The sequence below is a fragment of the Limulus polyphemus genome, unplaced genomic scaffold (assembly GCF_000517525.1).
Source record: "Limulus polyphemus unplaced genomic scaffold, Limulus_polyphemus-2.1.2 Scaffold1011, whole genome shotgun sequence".
In the NCBI taxonomy this organism is placed as follows: domain Eukaryota; kingdom Metazoa; phylum Arthropoda; class Merostomata; order Xiphosura; family Limulidae; genus Limulus; species Limulus polyphemus.
Window position 1 is genome coordinate 118595 of NW_013666621.1, and position 20574 is coordinate 139168.

At 33.1% G+C, this 20574-nt stretch overlaps 1 protein-coding gene across 1 annotated transcript in view; it reads right to left on the reverse strand.

Annotated features, from left to right (window-relative positions):
• The window catches only part of LOC106461689 (nuclear receptor subfamily 4 group A member 2-like), a 27564-nt gene that overhangs the window by 4130 nt on the left and 2860 nt on the right, over positions 1-20574 (reverse strand). The window contains exons 3-7 of the mRNA XM_022388710.1: positions 12298-13154; positions 11375-11531; positions 8114-8243; positions 3975-4164; positions 309-506 (exon numbers count right to left, since the gene is read on the reverse strand). Coding sequence (XP_022244418.1) covers positions 309-506; positions 3975-4164; positions 8114-8243; positions 11375-11531; positions 12298-13154 — 1532 coding nt within the window. The remainder of the gene's footprint in view (positions 1-308; positions 507-3974; positions 4165-8113; positions 8244-11374; positions 11532-12297; positions 13155-20574) is intronic.

A 20574-nucleotide genomic window follows, 5' to 3' on the forward strand; every position in this document is an offset into this window, starting at 1 on the left:
TCGAGTGCCCTAACCACCTGGCCATGCCGGGCCGCATATGCTTATGAATAAACGTTAGCACTCACTTAACTTCCGGATGACTAAATGTACAAAACTTTCTTTGAAATCTGTGAATATAGTATTAGTAGAAGTTTCTTTTAGCACAAATATGATACGTCTATGCCAATATATTTTTAGTTTGGATCTTTCTGCGAGTGAACAGAATTATATATTTGTTCAGGATACCTAAATTAATGGTAAATTATGTTTTAAAAGATATTGTTATTTTAAGCTTATTTTCACAATAAAGCATTGTAATTTCAGTTTACCAATATGTCAGTCGGAGAACAAACAGTTCAAGACAAGCTGATTGAAACAAAAGTTCTTGGTCTTCTTTATTGAGTTCTGGGAAGCCAGGAATCTTTTCAGCGAATATTCGAATAACTTCCAAGGATGAAGTTATTAGACTGAGAGTCTGATGGACTTGTTCAGAGTCTGAAAGGGGATTTTCACTTGACGATGGCTCTCTAAACTAATAAACACAAAAATGCCTTTTATATGCTGTATTGGTAAAAACAAAACAACAACAACTATAGCAGCAAGTACTAAAAACGATCCTTCCACCATATCTTTGATAAAAGGCAGACTTTAATTCAGAAATTACGTTAATGTTAAAAACTACACAAATTCATGAGGTACTTACAATCATAATAGTGCACCACAGTCATATCACCACCACAATCCCTATTACATTTTCAACTACTGCAACTTAATTCGTACATCTTCAACTACTGTAGTACAATCCATACATCTTTAACAACAGCAATATAATCTCTACTACATCTTCTTTAACAACAGCAATATAATCTCTACTACATCTTCAAACACTGAAATGCAATTAGACCTGGATGATTAGTGGTATTTGCTAATCAATTAATTTATGGCCCCATTAATAAATTTGCATTCGATTAATCAATCAACACAGAGTCTCTCAAGCCATGGTACATACAAGCAAAAACAAAAGTTCGTAGTGTGAATTGCCAGCCAGTTGCTTTCTCTCAAGTCGGCAGTTTAAAGTCACTGATAGTGGCAGATAGCCTTATTATCTTTGCTATGGCAAAGAAGAGGCGAGCAAGTTTGTTGGAAAGATTTCGATTATATGGATACTTGGAATACTCGAAGATCGTAATAATCGGAAACACTAATTTCAATTAGTTGATTATTTTCGTGACAACAGGTTTAATCAAAATTTTGATTAATCAATTGTTGGAATAATCAAAAACAGTAACAAATCAAATACATTAATTTCGATTAGTCGATTTTTTATGTGACACTAATCGATGCAACTGCTGCTCATAAGTAATGGGTTATATCGCTCAGCTCTAAATGCAATCTCTACGCTACGACATTTTCAACTGCAACAACACAATTCCTACATGTTCAACTACTGCAATACATAGAATTTAACGACAAAAAGAGACTTGCTGGTTCATCTTCGCCGCCCTATCCAGTAAACTAAACTTAAAATGACACCGAAACCACCCCTTATCATTAAAATGTTTATCAAGACTTCACTTAAACTTCCTTAAATTTGCAGCATCCACTACATCTGAAGGTAATATATTCCAAAAGCTATCTACCGTGTTATAAGATAAGTGTCTCAGCTGAAGATGAATTCTTCCCTGCTAAAATTAATACTTGTGTCCTCTAGTCCTACCACTCTCACCATTAAGTACAAAAAATGATGCATAGACACTACTGATTCCCTTAACAATCTTTAACACTTTAATCAGACCCCTTCTAACTTGAAGAGAAAACCATTTTATAGATCTTAACCTGCCCTCATATGACAACCTTTCCATTCCAGATGTCATCCTAGTAGCGCTCCTCTGAATCCTTTTCAACAATTCAATGTCCTTCCTAATGTAAGGTAATGTAAAAGGCCCAAGACTGAATACATTACTCCAAGTGTGGCCTAACCAACGATTTATATAATGACATTATAACCTTTTTAGATTTGTATTCCATGTTTTTGTAGAAACAATCTAAAATCCTACTTGTCCTACAGCTAACAACAACACATTAGTTTGATGGCTTTACAAACTGATCAACCAGAACGCCAATATACTTTTCTTACATAACTCTGTTAAATTTATGCCCATCAAAATTATACTTATAATTCATATTATGTTAACCCACATACATTGCATTTATTATAATTAAAAGCCAACTGCCATTTATTTGCCCAACTCACCAAATAGTCTAAATCCTTTTGTAAAACAACAGCATACTCCTCACAGCCAGCAACACCCAAAACATTAATATCATCAGCAAATATAGTAATGTTTTGACTATTCCTTCATATATGTGATTGATGTAAATCAAAAGGGACAAAGTTCGTAACAATGAGATACCACACTTGTGAAATTATTCAGTTTGACTGAACTCCATTTATAACAACCCTCTGCTTTCTTCCATCCAGTCACTTTTCTATTCAGTGAGCCAACTTATCCTCCACACTTATAGAGAACATTTTTAACGTGCCTTTTATGTGACACCTTGTCAAAATCTTTCTGTAAACCCAGATACATCAAATACACACCTCTAACCTCGTTTAAGTTAGTAACAACCTCTTCAAAGAATGTCAAAGGTTTAGTAATGCAAGATTTTCCCCTAGAGAGATCATTGTAAACTATCCAACAAAATTTTAAACTTTGTTAAATGACTTAGCAATGCATCTTTTATCTGAATTTCAAAACCTTTTTCCCACTACTGATAAGTCTATAATTGCTGGGACAATATATCACCGCCCTAGAAAAGGGAAGTAGCATTATCCAATTTCCAATCCTCTTGCACTGTTCAAGCACTTATAAGAAATAGTAGCAAATGGCTCACACATCTAAACCTCATCCCCCTTCAAATCCTTGGCGGTATATTATCTGACACATGAGCCTTAATTATCATTCTTTAAACTTTCCAAGGTTTTCTTAACAAGCTCACAATGAATATGATCATCTTGTTCGATTTTGTTTTCATCTAGCAACTGTTCCGGACAAGGAATATTTCTTAAATCTTCATTAGAAAAATTAGAATTTAGTAACAGACCCAACTCATTATCATCAGATATAAGCCTTCCTTTATCATTCTTCAAAGACTGTACTCTCATCCTAACATTTTACTTACCCTTGATATATTTAATGACATTCTTACTGTTAGTTTTTACATTCTCAGCTAACTTTTCTGTAATCCTTTAATTATCCTGGCATAGCAGTCAATTTAAGCTTCTTAAAATTTAAATCCTTTTCTTTAATTTTATCATTTATACCATGTCTATCTTGAATATTGAAACATCTATTCTAAAAATGTCCACATTTGGTAAGTTTCTCCAATTAATTCAATTGCCCAATTCAGATCAGATAATTTTTGTCGCATCTCTTCACAATTTGCTTTTTCGAAATTTGTGACCAAAATCTCATTATTTCTGACCTTCATATGCAGTAAAATATCAAGTCTAATTGCTCAATGATTACTTTCAGTCGGATGTCACCTAATAAATGTAACATATCAATGTACCTAGTAGATTTCCTGAGCAATTGAAGAATAAAACCATCCTGAACGGTTTCTAAAAACCTGCCCCCTCTTGATTTGACTCTAACTTTTCCCAATGCCAGAAATTAAAGTACTCAGTAATTATGACCTCATTAACAACTAAAGTCTTAATCTCATTGTAGAGTTTCTCATTAATTTCTCCTGGTGGTTTGTAGTTTACTGACTATATATTTACAAGTTTAAAAATATTTTCATGAGATCCTGATGTTCAATTTCATTTCGAAAATGGTTAAGTCATTAAAGAATAAGTGGTGTTTTTGTGGGCGTTAATCATTCTTTTTTACTTCAGGTAGATCGTTATAAACAACATTAGTTTTTCTTCTGGAACCATAGGTTTAAAATGCATTTTAGCATCAACTATGAATGTCCAGCATTATATGTAGTACTGAAAAATACTTTTTTCAGTGATTTGTACCTGAGAATAATCCATGCTGGCAATATCTGGAGATGCATCCACGTGAGCACGAACCAACGAGGTAATCAGACTGACGGGAGGCGATGGTGGCGACTCGTGGTAAGACTTATGTTTAGAGGGTAGCCGACCACGACGACCTTTCAAGCTGTCTGACCTGACCACTGAAATGAAAGAGTATTGAATATATTAACTAAATGAATAGCTAAACATGAGTATTAGCAGGTGAAATTAAAATATTAGTGCAAGTGTCTTAGTAATGAAAGTAATATGTTATACAACTTGATGAGTAAACTGGAATGGACGACAACTGCCTGTTGTCAAAATTCAAGTGTAGAGGACGACGTTTCGAAAGTTTTCCATCTTCAGGTCAGTGTGTGTAAGATGTTACAGGTATTTATGCTATCCTGGTAGATTGTGGAGGGCGTGTTGTGATTAATTTGTTTATCCCTGTTTCTGATTGGTGGAAAAACTGCACAAAACCTCCCGAAACCTATGGCTATCAATTTCGAAATCAAACTTACTCCAACAAATGCCAACAAACCAAAACATAACATCACTAAACAGGAATGTAATGCACTGAATCGTCTAAAACAGGACAACAAAATCAAGATTCTACCAGCAGATAAAGGAAACGCTATAGTCATCCTAGACGTCAATGATTATGAAACGAAGATCAATCAATTACTAGGCAAACACCAATACAAGAAGATTGCCACTAACTCTATGGAAAATACTGAGAGACTAATCAATAGAACAATAAACAAACATAAGAAACAAAACTTAATCAACGATAATGTAGCCAAAGACTTAAGAACAACGACAGCTTTCTCCCTCAGTTTTATGAACTGCCTAAAGTACACAAACCTAACATACCTTTAAGACCTATCGCCAGTGCTATAAACTCACCTTGCCACCAATGAAGGAATACTGAACATTAGGATCACGACTCAAAATATTTCATAGAACAACTCAAAAAGGTACACACCAGATCCCAGGATATTCCTGTGAGGTTTGATGTCACAGATCTATTTACCAGTGTTCCAACCTCAGAAACCCTTCATGTCACCAGACAGCGATTGCTGAATGTATTTACCAATGTTTCAACCTCAGAAACCCTTCATATCACCAGACAGCGATTGCTGAATGACAATTCTCTGCCACATAGAATAAACTGACATGAAGAGAGAGGCCATCATAGAACTAACGACTATTTGCCTACAGTCAGCTTACTTCCAATACATCAAGGAATTTTACAAACAAACGGACGGTTTAGCCATGGGATCACCATTCTCTTCGGTCTTAGTAAACATTTTCATGGAAGACTTTGAAGAAAGAGCCCTCTCGTCCACACATCTAAAAACCAAGTTTATACAGACGTTATGTTGACGTCATTTTTGTTATCTGACCTCACGGTCTTGAAAACTTACCAGCCTTCCTAGAACATTCTGTAGACAAGAGACATACTCATCAGCAGACAAGAGAGAACAATCATCACAACTGTATACAGAAAACCCATCCACACTGATATATACCTACACTTTCAGATCTATGATGCAACCTCGGTAAAACGTAGCATAATTTAATGGCTAAATAAGAGAGCAAAAAACATTTGAGACGAGACACCCATTAACGCAGCACGCCAAAATATCATAGAGTGTTTTAAAAAGAACGGTTACACCTCCACTTTAATCATAAACTCCCTAAGAAGAACACCACTACTACCATTTACCTCCCCTAGATGCAAAATATTAGTGAAAACTCAAATACATAGCCAAGAAATGGATTCATAATGGGGAACCGAAGTTTAATAATAAAGATGAAGACGGTTGATAAAACATAAAACATTTTATTTACAAGGTTTGAACGTTTCGGAATAACTTATTCAATCTTCAGCGAAATCTTAGAATTGTGTTACAAAGATGTTTATTACTAAAATTATAATATAATAACTTAATCATTAGTTTACTTAGTTATTAAGAAAAACGGTAAACGGACGGAGGAAACAATGTTTATTCTTAATTATTTAAATTCCTTTATCTACTAGGTCTAAAGAAAATGCAGAGTGGAATCTCACAATGATATAACAACATGCAGTATTTATAAACCTCACTCAACATCATTACAGCCGAAACTCTTTATGTGGCTATAAATAAAAATTCACACATTTTCCTACTAGTTCAGATTTAACTAAACACTCAAAACAATGTTATATGGCATCCTGCTCAATTGAAAGAAATCTAAATACACTAGCTGTAGGGATATACATATTAGATAAGTGATTTATAACTATATTAAATAAACACTGTTTTTAAAATGTTATTTATAAGGTGTGATTGTTCATTGAAAGAAATAAAACATAAGATTTAAAATCGTAGAGCTGAAAATTACATAGATTACAAGTTGAAACACCTGATAAGATGTTTAATACTATAAGCTGAAACACACAAAACATAAGATTTCAAAAGCCAACTTACAAAATGTTAAATAGTATAATTTAAAATCCAGAAAAAAGAGAATTTCAAAAGCCAGAGTACAAATGTTTAAGATTATACCTTGAAGCGCATAAAATAGATAAGATAAAATGTTATAGAATAAAACTTGAAACAAAGAAGATGGAGTATTTTAAAAGCCAGAGTAGAAAATGTTTAAAATTATAAGTTGAAACACAGAACAAATATTTCAAAAGACAGGATTAAAAAATACCTAAGATAATAAGTTAAAACACAGAAAATAGATGATTTCAACAGAAAGAATCCAAAATGTTGGTTAGAGAATTTATCTCGCAATCTGCAGATTCAAATCCCGTCACCGATCACGCTCGCCCTTTCAGTCATCTGTGCGATATGACGTTATGGCCAATCCCATTATTCGTTCGTAAAGAGTTAGCGGTGGGTAGTGTTGACTAGCTACCTTTCTTCTAGTCTACCACTGCTAAATTAGGGACGGCTAACATAGATAGCTTTCGATTAGTTTTGCGCAAAATCAAAATAAACAAAAAGAAACAATAAAAACAAATCCTCTAGTCTATCACTTCAAACTTAGGAACTTTTAGCGCACATAGCTCTCGTGTAGCTTTGAGCACAATACAATAAGCAGGCAAACAAACACAGAAAAGCCAGAGTACCAAATATTTAAGATTATAATTTGAAACCGGGAAAACCGAGGAATTCCAAAGGCACAATATAAAATGTTTAAGATTATAAGTTTAAGCAGAAAAAATAGAGAATTTCAAAAATCACAGCACAAAATGGTTAAAATAATTAGTTGAAACACGGAAAAAACAGGATGTGAAAAGCCAAGGTACAAAATCACTAAGATTATAAGATGAAACAGAGGATATGAAAAGCCAGAATAGAAAATGTCTAAGTTTATAACGAAGTACAGGAAACAGAAGATTCCAAAAGCCAGAATGAAATATTAGTGATTATAAATTGAAACAGAGAAAATAGACAGTATAAGATGTTATAGATTATAAGTTAAAACACGGAAGATAGAGAATTTTAAAAGCCAGTGTAGAAAATATTTAAGATTATAAGTTGAAACGTAGGGAAAAAAAAAGGATTTCAAAATCCAGAATGGCCTGATGGCTAGAAAACTCTACATGCAATCCCAAGTCATCAGGATCGAATTCCATCAGCGAACATGCTCTCTCTTTATGTAGTGAGAGCGTTATAACGTGATGGTCAATCCCATTATTCATTGGTAAATACCAACCAAAGCGTTGACAGTGGGTGGTGTTGACTAGCGGTCTTCCCTCTGTCCATCAGTTAAAAATTAGGAATAAGAAGTGCAGATAGAGCTCATGTAGCTTTGTGCAAAATAAAATGATAGAATCTCTTGCCATTAAATTAATAAAAGCAGTTCTTAACCAGAATATGAGAGCACTACCACTACATACATCTTCAATTGTGAAAATGTAAAGAAAGAACAAAACATGAATTTTGATTGTTGAATATAATATCAACTAAAACCTCAGTAGTGTACAACAGTTATAATAGAAACATGCACTCATGATTGAAATTAACAAAACTGAGTATGGATTGTTTTGTTTAATAACTCCGAGAAATTGATACATCCTAAATGCAATGCCAAACAAAAACTAGTACTTGCCCTCTTTGACCATACCAACAGCAAGACATTTCTGAAAACGACAAAACTGACATCGATTGCGGCGACGTTTGTCCACTGGACAATCTTTATTTCCGAGACAAACGTATTTCGCTCCCTTCTGGACTGTGCGCTGTAAGAAAGGATCATCAGTTATTAATCATTAATAAACGTTTGATGGGAAACAAAACCATTTAAATAATTTTTCTTCGTAAACATCGAAGCAATTAAAGTAGTTATTTATCATTTATGTTTTGTCGAATGATTTCTGTAAAGGATTATTTCACGTGTTTGTACGTGAAAGTGTATTCAGTCATACGACCTCTTTCCATACAATTAAGTTTCCTTACTCAAAACTATCCATCTCATTCACCTTCCTATAGACCAGCTTAATAAATATTAATAGTACAAAGTCCTTATAAAACCAGACCACAAAGAAGTTTTCGACTCATAATGTGACCTTAATGTTTGAAGTAAGGCAACTATTAGCAAGTCACTTCATTTTGAACCTAACCCTTCGCTCTCTAAAACCCTTCCATTGTTGCTCACACTCATAGATACACTTCGTATGCAGCAAGTAAGTATGTGTTTTTGTTATAGCAAAGCCACATCGGGCTGTCTGCTGAGTGCACCTAGGGGAATCGAACTCCTGATTTTAGCGTTGTAAATCCGAAGACGTGCAATCATTACATGGAGCACAATGCTATGTGTGTTTTGTATCCCTCCCAAATAAGATGTCTTTGGATTATGATGAAAATTGTATTTTATAATTATTATTATTGTGAAAAACAAATCCACTGTAGCTGTAATATGTTATTTATATGTTTACTAAAGTTATAATTGTAATTAATTGCCCAATTAATGTAACAAATTCACTTGTGGTTCGTACATGTCACGGTCATGAATCAATAATCATATTATCCCCTGTGTTGTTTATATATTTAAAAGAAAAACAAACCCACTGTACCTGTAATATGTTATTTACATGTTTACTAAAGTTATAATTGTGGCATATACTTACAAGGTTATTTTATTAACACTGCTAACTCTAAATAATTCCTTCACTAATACAAGTCAGATTTATTTGCTCGAGCATAAAAACCCTCGTTCTTATTGAAAATTGTTTAAAATGCACCAAAGAATGATAGTACTAATTATAAGGAAAGTCAAGCTTAAACTATTGGTAGTAGTTAACGCTCGTCCCAGGCACTCCTAAACAATACTGCCATCGAAATGTTATCAAAGTGCCACCTACTAGAAACACTGGCGTCATTATGCAATCTATTTTATTAGTATTCATAACTTCTATACAAAGTCGATTTTCTTGTGTTACATCATTATTGAAATATTGTCATTAAAATGAAATTATTCATTTTCCCACGAAGCATCACTTCTCCACACTTTGTCGTCAATTATTATAAAAAGTTAAAACAATTAGAACATGCTGAATTATCACAAGAAACACAACTAGCGATGTTTCTCTAAAATACAAGTTAAGCATATTAGGATATCGGTGATGATGATAAAACACATTTGTTCTTAATTTCACTGGGCACGAGAAAAACATTCACATAAACTTTTAGAACAAAAGAGACTTATTTGTTTGATAACAAGTAACTTGCAGTAAATTTGTACATCAAAATAAATATATATTTCATTACGCATTTTAGAAAATAATTTTGAAACATGCCTTATGTATCCACGGTGAATACAGTGAATTGCCAAAAACAACATCAACTGAAAATGTATGATCGCATTTACAAATATATATTTATTCATAGTTAAAAATCAAGAAAGCTAATTTTTCTAGAGATACTTAAGTATTATTAAAATTATTATACTAAAAAAACGAAATTTTTCGCAGGTTAGATTTATTTTATACTCTGAATTAAAAATAAACAACTACAGTTAAAAGCTTTTATTGTGTGTGAGCCATGGATTTTCCGTTTGTCTAAGGCAAGTTAATTCATACACTTAATTTTCTAGTCGGACATTTTTACTCGAAGAGTTTGTTTATTGTTAAGCTGAAAGATATACAAGGAGCTATCTGTGTTGTGTCCACAACGTCTATCAAAACCTGATTTTTAGCATTATAAGCCTTCTGGCTTACCACTAAGTCACTGGGGGGCTACTCGAAGTGTAATTTCCAGGTTGTATTCATAAAAAAACCGACTTTTGCAATTCTTCCATGTAGAAAAAAACTATTCCTTTCTTCGACAAAATTATGAAACATTAAACTTTCAATTGAATGATGTTATAATTTTCTTAATACTTTAATCTCCATTCACTAAAAACTGTTTTAATAATGATTCTTAAATTTTGGAGTTGACAAAGATAAAAAGTTGACGGAGTATCATTGGTTTGTTATCTTCGAACAAATTTACAAAATCCTGTAAAAAGATGATTGGCTCATTTGTGGCAAAACGATAAAAATTAGAATCCTTACAAACTAGTTTTATTATTGCTCCAAAAGTTGTTCATTCTAAAGGTCATAAGAAGTTTTTTATACTCACTTTCTAAAAAAAAAAAACTTAACCTCAGTCGTATGCGATCAGTACAAAATATATGCAAGTAAAGCTTTAAGTGTTTATTTTAATTTTCGTTGAATTTTTCTGTTAAAATATAACAAAACTGCGAGGAATTAAACTTGAGCTAGATTGTGTATGTGTGTGATTATAAGTCTCACATTCTTAAAATTTCAATTCTGAATATACGGTAATACTGTGGACTGAGTAAAAGCATTGAAATTTCGAGTAAGCGTTTATTGTTTAGCGTTTCATATATTTTCATTTAATTAAATACAGACAAAGGAAAATCTTGATAAACAAATAATATAAAAATATAAATAGCAACTACATCGATAATAACTTAAAGTAATAATGGAAATGGTTACCTTATATTACTCCATAGTTCGTAGAATGAAAGTAAACTTAATCGAAACAAGTGAAAAAAAAGCGTCTAAAACATATTGTATTAAATAGGTCGAGAGGGAACTAATGAGTGCTTTACGGGTTATAGACTTAGAAGTTGACGATTACTAATTCAACTCATAGTAACTTCTCAACTTTTCAGGTTAATCTCCTTAACAAGACTGTAGTCCAAACCCATTTTGTTCCACATGTTAATCTTATATCGTGAATTTGAAAGAATCAGTAAATATCGAACTATTTGATTGATTGGAAGATATAAGTTTCTGACAGAGTTTATACATAATTATAAACACAACAAAAATCCTTATGTTTTCCAACCGATCGGCTAGTTTACCTTGAAGAACCCTTTGCATCCTTCACATGTACGAACTCCATAATGTTGACAAGCAGCATTGTCTCCACATACTGCACAAAGCTGGGAAGTAGAGGGGGTGGGCTCTGTTGTTGTAGGTGTGGGTGGAGAAGAGTGGGCACGGAGACATGGCGGTTGGCTGAAATATTAATAGAAAAATAATCAAAAAGATAACTTCAGGTTCACCTATACAGAATTTTCTCCAAGCTAATAACGATTAATTCTGTTTTCAGCATTCTGTAGAACACAAATCAGAGTTATAAATTACAAAAAATATGCGGCGAAATATTTATTCTTATATGAATATGGAATGCCATAAAATATGCTTAATATATATATATATTACTTTCTATAATAATCAAATCGTTAATAAGGTAAAGACGCTTGTTTATCATTTTCAGTGGAATGTTTCTGAAAAGAATATATGTATTTATTTAAGTGCTTTTCAAATAGAATATGATGCAATTGTCATTTAATTTATTTTATTTCAAACTACCTAACGTACCCGTTCAATATACAGGGAAGTCCCAGGGGTGTGTGATATGGGGGTAAGATGTCAGTCTCCGTGGTTACTAAGGGTAGATGCCAGGTTTGGTGACTTTTGTCAAATAATGGTTTAGACAAGAGTCCAAGCTGTTAGGTTATTTCAAGTAGCGTTTTTTTTTTGTAGCTTTACAGGTGAGTTAAGAAATACAGCAAATACTGTGGCAAGTCTGATTGGGTTTATTTTTAGTCTAAACTATTTGGTATGTGAAAGGGTATATTTTATTATTTCACTTACAAATAAATAATCAATTGAGACAATAATGATAGACTCCAAATTTTATGAAGAACTGTGCTAATGTGTTTCATCAAAACAAAGCACAGTTTAACCTATATAATAGAAAGACTGAGTATCAGTATACCTTGTTTGAATAGCCATGGAACTTGTAATTGGAACAGAAGCTCGCCTTAGTATCTTGGGGGTTGCACTAGTTGAGGGCGATGTTCCTTCAGTTAGAAAAGGAATTTCTGAAGATGACTGACCGGACTGTAAGCCAAATGTCGGGCTCTCGTGCAGTGGTAGGATTTGTAAGGCTGCAGGAAAAGAGGAAGCTTCTTGGTACGTAGAATGAGGTGAAGTTTGCTGGTGTTCCAGGTATCTAGTTTGTGGAAAAGTTGGCTCGTGCACTGTTGCCGGTGGGCTTGGGTAACTATGAGCTACATAAGCAGCTGAAGGAGACTGCGAAAGTGGAATGACTGGAGAAATAAAGGAGGACAGCTCCGGTCCCTCTGTCCTATAGAGTTCCATTGATTGCGAAGACTGAAAAGGAAAAGATGAGGTTGAAGGTTGCATACCAACTAGCGAGGGTGGAAAGCTCTCAATCACGCTAGAATGTTCTAGCTGTTGTGACGGTAGGTCTTCATATTTGAAGGAAAAAACTTCCGGTTGTGCCACATCGCGGCGATACCTTGGAGAGTATGTTTCTTCAAAGCTGGGGAGAGTGCCCGTAGCTGTAACCATCACAGTGGAACTGCTGGTGAGATCGGACAAAGAGGTGGTCGGAACTGCGCAAGTAGTTATAGAAGTGAATTCTGGTTGGAATATCTCTTCTAAGCTGCTAGCTACAGCAGTACTCTCTGGTGGCACTTCGAAGCTTCCCATAGGTTCGCTAAATTCCAAAGATGGGAGTTTGAATGTATCTCCCGTAAAACCTTCTTCTGAGAATGACATACTGTACTCCGGACCCAGGAGACTGCCGGGTAAAGTAAAAGAAACGCCCTGTAATAAGATGACCAATGATTACAGTGATCAGGGTAAATTTTCACCTTCGAATGTTTGAAACACATTACCGAACGAAAGCTCGAACCTTTGTTAATACTAATTTATATAATGTACTGATGATTTTACCAAAGCAACTATTTTATATTTGATAAAAAACTTTTAATTTTAGAGATAATACAATCAAATGTAAAAGAAAAACAATTCTCAGAAACTTGATGTCTTATGAGATTCTTGGTCCTTTGAAATCTAGTCGATTTTTTGGTGATTCTTTATGCTAATTCTTTCATCATGGATAAGCATTCGCATGAAGTTTAAAAGCACGCTATATAGAACAGTAATTATACTTTTATATTAAAAAATATACACATTGTTTATGTTTACTTATTTGATGCTACGTGCGAAACTCATATAGCTACAGACTGTAAGCTTACATCTTAAGAGCACTTTATTGTGATAAAAAGAACAGGAGCCTTAAATAAAGCAAATCTTTATTTAACAATCACCATTCCAAGCAGGTTAACAGTCACAGTCTTTTTAACATAAAATTTTCATTAACATAATATTTTAATACAAATATACCTAATAAACATAATAATAGATAAACAGCAAAACAGAACAGAGTAACACTAACAGTTTGATTACAAAATTAACACGAACCTTTAACTATAAAAAAAAAATTACAGGAAAGAATGTTATTATCAGAAACAATTTTTAACAACACTGTTGATTAATTATACATACGCCTTGAGAGGGGGAGGGAATATAGCATTAACAGTTGTTCTTTTTTCAACATCAAATGATTAATACTAGTTTATAGTTTATATTCCATTGCTTATTCTAACATAACACTTGTTTTACTTCTTGTACACTGGGCATTCAGTACATTTTATTGAAGCAATGCAGCCCAATAAACGCACCCTCTGTGGTTCGCCGTAAAGATTGCTCCAATACAAGGTAGGAGCAGATGTTGGTGTTGTTCTTTTTCAATTGAACAGCTTTTGTTTCAATAATGAGAATTATACAAATCAAATGATCGAGTTTTTCATAAGAGCGATATTTCTTGTGTGATTACTATTCAAACATTGCCAAACGGTTTCTGGTAACAAATAAATAAATAAAAAGGAAAAAACAGTAGCAACTGATACTGCTTGAATGCTGCCTAAAGAAACTTCAAGTGTTTAGAATTATATCAAAATTCCTTGTTGGCAAACAAACCTTCGAACACAGTCCTAGAATCGTTTTCCTAAGACGACATTTCAGGTTCATAACGGATTGAAATTGTGATTTGCTAAACGTGTGAGTATACGAACTTGGAGGCAAGTTTTTACCAGGGTTAACAGATGTCCCGGTAAACTTGAGATAGTCCCAGTTTTTAGCCTTAATTTTTGTCTCGATCAGAAGAAGCAAAAGTATTAAATTGCTTAGTTTCTCTGTGTGAATTTGGCATGTAAGATCTGTCATTATACACAATTCTTTTGAAGTTTTTTTTTTTTAGAATAACCTGAGAAAGAGAAGTTACACGATACAGTGTACCTTCCCTCTACTACGTTTCCTGTCACTAGGCGGTCGTAGGAATTGAGATTTGAAAACCTGTTTAGCCGCAAAAAAAGAATAAACAAATTTTTTCTTTTCAGTAAGCTCAAAACAACTTAGTACGTTTTTAATTTTATTTATAATCTTTCAACTGTTTAGTTGTTTAAGTTTTTTAACAAATATTGTTTGTGGTGTTAAAACGTGATGCAATGAACATGAGATTATTTAGCATATGAAAAAGTGTATTATTGTAATTTCAATTGTTTCGAGGCTGTTACAGTGTCGCTCCACGTGGGAAAAAATTCCAGTTTTTTACTTTGTAAATCTGGTAGCCCTAGTTTTTACGTCTAAGATTATGTAATTCATTTTCCACCAATGTTAAAAACATTTTTAAAACTCAACTTGCAATTTAAAATATTTTACAGCCTGAAATAGCTTGGTGGTTATGGCACTTGACTCGTAATTTGCGGGTCGCGGGTTCGAATCCAGTCGCCGAACATAGCTCTTTCAGTTGTGGGGCGTTATAACGTGACGGTCAATCCCACTATTCGTTAATAAACAGTAGCCCTAGATTTGGAGAAGTATTGTGTTGACTAGTTGCCTTCCCTCTACTCTATCATGTCTAAATTAGGGACGACTACCGCAGATAACCTTCGAGTAACTTTGCACGAAATTCAACAAATAAAACTTAAATATTTTTTGTTATCCTATTTTAAGCATTGTTTGTCTTACTAATGCCTTTTTTATTCATATTTTCGTATGCTTAATAATATTATTATGCCGTGAAAAAACATTTGGAATCCTCTTTTTTATGACAACAAGCTGTATATATATATAACTTTTTTGGAACCTATTGTTAGTTGCTGTCGAAATAGCCTGCGTATATTTATCCTGATTGTGAGATGCTTGAAACATAAACTGAATGTCATCTACATGACTCGATTGAATATATCCGTATTCAGATCCCTGTTTGGTTATTCACAGCAACTTATAAATATACTAAATACACATCGTGCTAAAGTTACGTGTAATTACATTTTAAATGATTACGTGATACAATTTTTTGAGCAAACGTAATATACTATATGTTTTACCGGCATTTCATGTTCATTTATAACAAAGCAGCGATAATGTTGACGTCAAATCAACAACACGACACATTTCTATCAGTTTGGATGCTATATGAACGATGTACAAAACTACACGTGTAAAATTGAAATAGCGTAAGATTATCTAGATGTGAGATTCAGTTTTCAAATGATAATAAAACATGACAACTGAAGCATGCGTAATAACCTAGTATCTCGTGCTGTTAGATACAACTGTCTGTATACCCTTAAAACACTACAACATAAACAGCGTGTCCTGTCTCTTGTGATTACGGTAATAAATATAAGACATGAAGAGATAAACAGTATTAGAAAGAAAGTGAAGATATAGATGTATTCTTGTTTTTCTAAAGTAATTCAAAATCTCAAAAAAATATACAGAAGGGTGTGTTTGTAGTTTGACATTTCCTTTGATATACGAACTGAAGGTCAAGACTTGGAAATTCTACTGCGCCTGTTTGAGTCAGTGGTACACGAGGCCAGTTTCAGTATTTACAGAGCATGGAGAGAGTAATGTTATTGCGTATTGAAGACGCTATAGTTTTTATCAAGATATAATAAATCTAATATTAAAGACAACAGCACACTGTCTTGAGACCTCTAACTGTTGACAGTGGTAAATCAAGAATCTTGTTACACGTGCCACTACCGAATGTTTATAATATTTACATATCCGATTTTGCTGCGATAATAACAATCGAGTTTAATCCTAACAGAATCGTGAATCGAGATAATTTTTGATCCAGAGAAATTTGATATTTTGTCTTTTCTCATAACTGTTTAAACATTTTCTTATTAAGACACAAAGCCGTAACGAGCTCGGGTTAGGAAAGTTCGTATTAACTTCCTATTCCAGCTTCCAATTGAAATTATAGCTGATTTATAACTTCAACTGTTCATAAGAAGCCTCTTTAAAATTTTGCACACGGAAATTTATTATTTCACTCCCTTTTCGAAAACATTTTCCTGAAAGGTGGAGGACTGAGATCTATCGTTTTGAGCTTGCTCATTTTACTGTATCTTCTGAAGAGTTTGTAACTTATCACACTGAATTCTTTAGCAATTTAAAAGTTTTTGTTTTTCTTTTTGTAAGTACTAATTTGTACGTTCGTACAGTTTTAACTTACATTTTATTATCGACAGTTTACAGGTTACTTTTAATTGTGTATTTTATTCTAACAATTTATTTAAATATATAATATTAATATTTTAAAAATAGCAAAACTATATGTTGGAACATAATAAACCAAACTAATTTTCCGATTTATTTAGAGCCCAAAACTTAAACATTCATTTTATGTAAATATTTGTTTGCTTCAATGTATTTTTTGACGACAAATATGGTGTCTGTATTAGATACAGGTAACTTTTTACTTCTTGCAATATAAAAACAATAAAATTTCATCTTAGTAAAAGTCAACTTTTCTTTTAGAATTTGAAATATTAGAAAAATGATACAAGACGTCAGCATATCCGTATTTTATTGAGATATTCTAAAGACGATCACACAGCTTTACATGAATATTACATAACTGTTATTTTCCATTTCCATATCTGGCTGTGTGTCGCTTAATGATTAAAATATGGATTACAAATCTCAGAATTTTATTCTCCCTATGCCGAAAAACATGCATTGCACTTTGGAGCCGTAGGTGCGCTATAAAATAGCTTACATCTTACTCTTCCGTCAAGTGTGGCCACATAGTTGGCGATGGGTGCTGTTGATTAGGAGCCTCCCTTCTAGATTACTAGGTGAAAATTAGTTGGACGGTTAACCCAGATAGTCTTGTGTACCTTTGTACAAAAAATTCTAACAACAAACAGTTAGTTCCAAGTCTTTAACTTAATTAATTAACGACCAATACCAGATGTTCTTACTTAAATAACAAAAAAGTCAAATTTACAAATTTCTAAAGTAATTTGAATGTAGTATGATTTAGGAGTTAATTACTCTAAGGGAAATAAATTTTGTACTGGTAAAATATTTTTCAGGTTCACAAGAAGGAATTATAAAACAATAGACAAAATATGAATAACAAGCAGCACATCAATAAGAAAAACATTGATATGTTGATTTTGTTTGCGAGGAGAAGTTAACAGAAAACTTGTGTAAATGAAATTCGTTATATTCTAGGCAAAAATAAACGAACTCTGTTAGGAAGCACATGTGAAAAGCTTTGGAGAGTAACTAGAATACAATCATTTTTGAATCAAGAAGTTTGCTTCATTCCTTATTGTCATCATCGAACATGCTGTTTACGTTTCGTTCAAGTACTTATCTATTGGTTGACGTCGATTCTAAGCTAGGAATTAAAACTCGTCAAATGAATTTATGTTAAGATAAGTATTAAGAATTCGCTTTTCATAAGTTTTCTCTGCACAAAAATAAAAATGTGAATACTGATCTAAATAAAAAACGGAACATTAAGAATTCAAATAGGCAACAAAAACAGATGCATCGCAAATATTAAAACTTTTGTAGCATTCGAAATTTGATTATTATACAGGTTGTGGTTTCCATTATACAGGTTGTAGTTTCCATATAAAGTGTACATGGCTATCAAAAGGGCTTGATTTTTCTGGGCTTTTGGAACCAGAGAAAAACCTCGAAAATACTAAACAATAAGAAAAACTATAAAACAAAATTTGACATCAGGTGAAAGAAAAGGCTGAAAATATTTTAAGAACATCAAATACATTGTCATATAAACAGCCTATAAAGGTAAAGAACAACATGATCAACCTAGCGAACTTTCAACTCAATAAATCTCAACCCACAGCCCTAAATAAAGGTCTTAATTACGCAGAACTGCTCCCATCATCCAAGTGTTGGATTTACAAAACAACTTTGAAGACCTCTATAGGAAAGTAATAATAGAATCAAATCACAAAACCAATCAACAGCAATTAATTCCAAGTCCAAGACCACAAAAAGAATCCACTTGTTATTCATCGAAAAATAAGGAAAAATAAGCCTATAAAACAATATTTGACATCAGCAGAAAGAAAAGGCTTAAAATATTTTAGAAACAACGGAGAATTGTCATCCAAAAAGCCGATAAAGGTAACTCTTTCGTGATTGTATCGACCAAACAGTATGATTCCTTAATGGTAAATATAATGAATGATACGTTTAAATTTACTCAGTCAAATATTGACCTTAACCCAACATACAACAAAAATTGAGCAAATTACTTAAGATATTATTAAATGAAAAATTATTACTTTTAAACTTGAAAATTTTCTGCATACAAACCAACCAAGAACACCAAAAATCTAAGTTATGTCTTATATCTCCCTAAACTACAACTTGGTAAATACTTCAACTAGGTTGTGGAACCTTATGTTTTGAAGATAAGCACCCAATTAAAAACACTTCACACCTCTTACAACACTTATATCGTTTAATAGTAACGTCATTATGTCTAACTTTGATATCGTAAATCTATTTCCTCAAACCTCTTTTCTCATATGAGGCAATGTAACTTACTGCAGAAATTATTTCACAAGTCCCAAAAAAAGAGAACCAACATAAAACGTGAGCACCTAATCGAGCTATTACAACTAGCCATATTTATTTGCTTTCAGTACAGAGATTCGTACTCCCTTCACTTACATAGACTCGCTATTGGAAATCCATTATTAGATATTCTGGCTATTATTTTCTTACAATCGCCTAAAACAACATGCTGTAGTCACCTCCTCATATAAGCCTGCATTTTGGTTTACATATGTAGATGATGTTTTTTTCGGCTTTACATTTCAAAGTGAACAAACGAATTTCTTAAATACATACACAACCTTCATAAAGACGTACAATTCACAGTGGAAAGTGAAAATAACTACACGATAAATGTTTTGAACGTTAACATCACACGAACCCCCAAAGGCTTCACCACTAAAATTCATAAACAACAAACAAAGTGGAAATTTCAAAAACTGGATTTCTAATAATGTAATCCACCAGAAGCTAAATACTCTAAATCTAAAAAGCCACCTAAATTTAGCATACACTATATGCACTCCAGAAAATAACGATGAAGAAGTTACTCACTTAATGCTTTCTTTAAAAATACAATTCTCTACTACAGTAGTTACATAAACTATTAATGAATCAAACAACAACACAGACAGGACACGTTTAATAACTAAACAAACTCAAAAAGCACTCCACAAAACAAAGAAACTTAATCACTTTTAATATTCCATATATTGAAAATATTAGTATACATTTATCAGAAACGTGGAAAAGGCTAGCACAAAAATATAACCTTAATATAACGAATAGATTCATTATCACCCGTAGAATGAAAATTAAACAATTGTTAAGAAAATTATATAACGAATCCACGCATCAGGAAACATTAACAAAATAAAGTGTAACGTAGGTGAAACAGGACGTAACTTGAACATCTTGTTAAAAGAACACCAACATATGAACAAAAACACCCACAGTTTTTCTGAACAGAATGTCATACTAAAACATGAGCCCGGTATTAACAGAAGAAAAATCAAAGAAGCTTTATTAATAAAATTAAACAATCCCACCATTAACAAGTTCCCAGACACGTTCTCTGTATGCCCGTGACCGTTATTTCCCCAGACACGTTCTCTGTATGCCCGTGACCGTTATTTCCCCAGACACGTTCTCTGTATGCCCGTGACCGTTATTTCCCCAGACACGTTATCTGTATGCCCGTGACCGTTATTTCCCCAGACACGTTCTCTGTATGCCCGTGACCGTTATTTCCCCAGACACGTTCTCTGTATGCACG